This window comes from Mesitornis unicolor, unplaced genomic scaffold (assembly GCF_000695765.1).
Source record: "Mesitornis unicolor isolate BGI_N332 unplaced genomic scaffold, ASM69576v1 scaffold49572, whole genome shotgun sequence".
In the NCBI taxonomy this organism is placed as follows: Eukaryota; Metazoa; Chordata; class Aves; order Mesitornithiformes; family Mesitornithidae; genus Mesitornis; species Mesitornis unicolor.
This window is the reverse complement of record NW_010170797.1, coordinates 1,544-6,091: the sequence shown is the minus strand read 5'-3', so window position 1 is coordinate 6,091 and position 4,548 is coordinate 1,544. Positions and strand designations below refer to the sequence as shown.

General features: G+C 35.7%; 1 protein-coding gene across 1 annotated transcript in view; it reads right to left on the bottom strand.

The window, feature by feature from the left end:
• Positions 1-54: 54 nt before the first annotated feature.
• Positions 55-4,548, bottom strand: part of LOC104537027 (Bardet-Biedl syndrome 7 protein-like) — a gene marked incomplete at both ends in the record, with an annotated part of 5,107 nt that continues 613 nt past the window's right edge. Inside the window, 4 exons of the mRNA XM_010179798.1 lie at positions 55-129; positions 1,631-1,823; positions 2,418-2,520; positions 4,199-4,283. Of these exons, the coding sequence (XP_010178100.1) occupies positions 55-129; positions 1,631-1,823; positions 2,418-2,520; positions 4,199-4,283 (456 nt within the window). The remainder of the gene's footprint in view (positions 130-1,630; positions 1,824-2,417; positions 2,521-4,198; positions 4,284-4,548) is intronic.

Genomic DNA, 4,548 nt, shown 5'->3' with positions numbered 1-4,548 from the left:
TAAGAGCTTTCATAATTTGATCTCTATAAATATCACCTCTTTTGTTCCACTCACCTCAGAATCACAGCTGCTAAAACTAACAACAGCAGAATTTTTATCCACATCAAGCAAGTCTACTGGGACATCACTCTGCAGAACACATGAGGAAGGAAAACAAAAAGCTTAAGTTCCCAAGTAGCTTCTAATGCATTTATCCTCTGTTGTCAATTATTTTAATAAGGGAGAAGCAACGATTGCTTCATCCAAGAAGTAAAAGCCTAACAGACATGCAGCTTACTGTTTACCATTTAATTCCCAGAGTAATATGTTGATCTTTCTCTTATTCCCTTACAGAGTCCTGAATGCTTGTGTGGCCGGCTGACAACACCTTAAGTACAAGATGTGTAACTGTCACTCAGAGATGCATGAAGTATATTCATGACTGAGGTGTTTCCCTATTTTAATAGGGGGATTACAATACTCCTTCAGGAAACCATGGATCATATTAGATAATTATTTTTGATCCTTTTACTTATAATAATGCTTCTGACACAGCCCACTTCTTATCTAGATGTATTTTCACTGGAATTAAATCTAACACTGTTTTGGAAATGAGATTGAAGGGTATTAGAATGATTAATTACTTGATCTGGTACTACTTTATAACTTCAAGGAAGTGTCAGGGAACACTGATAAATATGCACACTTCCTAAATATACACGCTTCCTAAAACTGTATTTTAAAACCACTTTTATTGTCTTCTCGTCGCACAGGAATACTGGACACTGCTTTATATTTCTTTAAAGAAAAAGCCATAAAATCTAAACTACACATTAAGTTCAGGCCTAGATTAAACAATTTCATTATTCCTCACTTAGCTATAGAAACTGCAGATACTAGATAGCTGCAAATTAGCTGTAGCTTAGCATTGCTCTAACAACATTCTCAATAAAAATAGGATTTTTATTAAGAGTGAAAAACCAAGATCCTGCAGTAGTTCTCTCCCATTGTTACGGCAAATTCACCTAACAAATCCTTCCTTGTCAAATTTTTCTCCCCATGTATATCACAAAAGAAGTAAATTCCGTACCACTATACTTTCTGACTACCAAATATAACATGAATTTCAACTGATGCAGTGGGAACAATAACTAATTAAGACTGCTGTACTTGGCAGGAGTATTTCTCACCAGTGGCATACAAATCAGATGCTGTTCCACACTGAAAGTGCACAGGTGGCCCATACCATTCTAAAATTAATTTTCCCCTACAGAGGGTGCTTAACAGGCAAGTCAGAATCTGCACCTCAATTAGGATTTACTGAGTTAATTGCTGTTTAAATAAGGAGGGACATGCAAAAGTAAACACAAGTTACATAGAAACCTGCTAGTACAGCAGGCGTTTTGGTCTATTTTGGTAGTGTAATGTTGCTCTGTTCAAGAAAGGTTTAAGTTGTGTTTGTGCCCTAACAAACATTTACAACAGTTACTTCAACACTGCAAGGCTATACACTTGCAATTTTCTCTTATAACAAATCAGACATTTAAAACCCCATATACTTAAGATACTATAATTCAGCTTTTTAAACTAGAATGTCTCTGAATGTTTTATTTACAGATCAAGAAAGCCAAAAGAACAAATCCACACTCACTTGTACCAGGACAGTATCTATAGCTGTCTGCACCTCCAAGATAAGGCTGTAGCTAGCATCATCCTTATTTAATGTAAACTTATCATTCACATTAAATGCAGGTACTGATGAAACAGCAGTGCTGGATTGAGAAGACTGCTGGTATTTTTCACGTTCCTGAAGTACTTTCATCTGTAAGTGTTCCAGTTCGTTCCTAGAAAAGGGAAACCACATAATGTCTTAAAAAAACCCAAAGAACCCCAGAAACAGAGCTATAAAAGCTACCCTAGAAATTCAGTATATTAAGCTTACAAAGCAATCATGTTTATGTTCTGTCCACCATTTTCCAACCAGAAGTGACAGTTGACTCCCCTTCCACATACATTAACAAAAATAAAACATCAACTATATAACATGAAAACGTGGATTCTACTGTACGAGATTCTACCGTAAGATATTTCTATAAGTCACAGGAAAAAACAACTTTTTTTCCTTCAAGAGTACAACACATTTTGAACTACATGCTAGTGACTACTTTCCTGCTGTCATCTAGAAGCTATAAGCAGCATGGAAGACAGGACTTTTATCCTGCTGATACTGAGAAAGAAGGTATTAAAATCATCATTTGAAGGCAAGATAGGAAGAAACTGTGAAATGAGGCTGCTATTAATTCCTACTTTGAAAAGGCTTAATTCTGCTTCTACATACATTAACGATACCAAAAATCCACTGAGACAGGAAGGAAAGATGACATTTCAGCTTTTAACATTTCAATTCTTCCATTTATATTTCTCTCTAGTGTAATTACCTTAAGGATGAAATCTTGCTCTGCATTTCTTGACTTAATTTTAGTTCTTCACCTGATCCACCTTCTCTATGGACAGGTTCTGTAGTCAGTCCTGTCAGCCAGCCTAAACCAATATATGAAGTTTATATTCCTTATAAGCTATAAAGAAAAGTCTACACTCAGCTTTTGTATGTATGGAACAATGTTTGTTCCAGATACTGGGTAGACAGAACCAAGACTTAATTTAATCCTTTCTTTGGAGGAATAATCTAGACACTGAGCATGATTTTTTTATGGGTTTCATTCCTAACTTACAGATTGGAAAACATTACTTTTTCATTAAGTACTTTGAGCAATAAATCCCTCTGTGGCAGTTTTGAACCAAGTGAAACCTCTGTTTCTCTGATAAAACTTTGAATAATTTGCAGTGCTATAGTTGAAAAAAAAATTTTTAAAAGCTATGCAATGTGTTTATAGCAAACTACATGTTACACAGTGTTTTGAGATTGAAAGCTGCTAGCTGAAGTGAAAAAAAATAGTCTTTTTGTTTTCTTAATTACATTTACTTATAAAGGCAAAGACTAATTGATTTTATCCTGATACCTCAGGTATGATATGCAGACCTGAATGGGTGTTTATAGCTCTAGTAACCTCATCTAATGCATGCAAACAGTAAGATAGCATTACTGTAAATGCATCATAAAGGCTGACATGTCCACAATCTTTCACATTCCTTAGCTATCCACTTCAAGTACCAAGAGAGCCTAATAACAGAGCGTGAATTTTGAAAAAAACCAAAATCTCCACAGAAGTCCTACACTGCCAAGCTTCAAGTGTAACTTTTACTGCTCTAAGCAGTATTTTTCCTTATCTGCCAAAAGCTGCTGAACTCAGTCTACTGCCCATAATACCAGAGTTCATTGTTGAAAACACACAGGTGAATATGGGGCTTCTCCTTTCTCCTACGATTCACGGTTCTTTATGATATTCCCACAGGCACTGACAGAAGCCACAAAGGACTTTAGCCACAGTATTGCTGCAGCCTGTCATACCAAAACATTCATATGAGGTGAGGTATACAAGTCTTTTAATCATCCAAAGACTACTTAAAAGAGATACTTGAACACCGTTACTTCTCAATAACTGACTGAGAATTGTATCTTGCCAGAATACGTGATTTTGAATATGAGAGGTTTTGGTAGGCTACTTTTTTAGTACTGACGATAACTGAAAACAAGGAAGTAGCAACATTTTAGCTCCCAGCAGTTAACTTAGGCAGCATGTTTGTCATGGCCTTGGTGACAGTCAGGCCACCAATAGCTCGGATCCCACAGAGGGGCTGCTGAGATGCTTCACATGGGGAAGCTTTATTTTGTACTAAAGCCAAAATCAATCCTATTTAAAGTCTTGTGAAGCTGAAAAGGAAGGAAATTATGTGAAAGACTAAATAGGGGAGAAGAAAAAAGATAAGCAGTCTATCAATATTTTTAATTTTAAAAAAAAGTAATTCCTTCAGACAACACATTCATTATTTCATTACAGTTAGGCATCTGCCTGTACTTGAGATTAACCAGCCACTGTGTTACAAAGCAGAACACATTCTAAATATCTTAAACTATATTTTAAGTATAAGAAACATTTTTCAAAGTTTAAATATTAAACGAGAAGAGAATCTTTCAGCAAAACATTTTCCTGGCTCCAAACAGGACAAAGAATTTAAGACGTGGGCTGCACTAACAACATAGCCTGCTTTATTTTTATTACATGTGCAGGATTTATTGAGTAAATGACATGAAGCTTACCTGAATATGTGGATGCTAAAATTTCATCATACCCATCTTTTCCTACACAGCCACCCTGGATTGATGCAATGCTTTCTGATAAAGCCTTCAAATAAATACATTTAAAACAGAGGGAAATATCACTGCACTTGTTTTAGAAGTTTGAGTTTTTCTGTAGGGATTTTAAGTGTTTCACTCCTCCTCTACCTGCATCACAAAATATCTAAATAGATGCAGGATATCTAGATCCACAAAAGACTAAGCTAGCTGATGACTGTCACAAGTAAATCAAGATGTTTTAACAAATGCATTCTGATCCTACTGTGCATAACAAAGACACTAAAAGGCAGTTTAAAGTAACACACTGATGG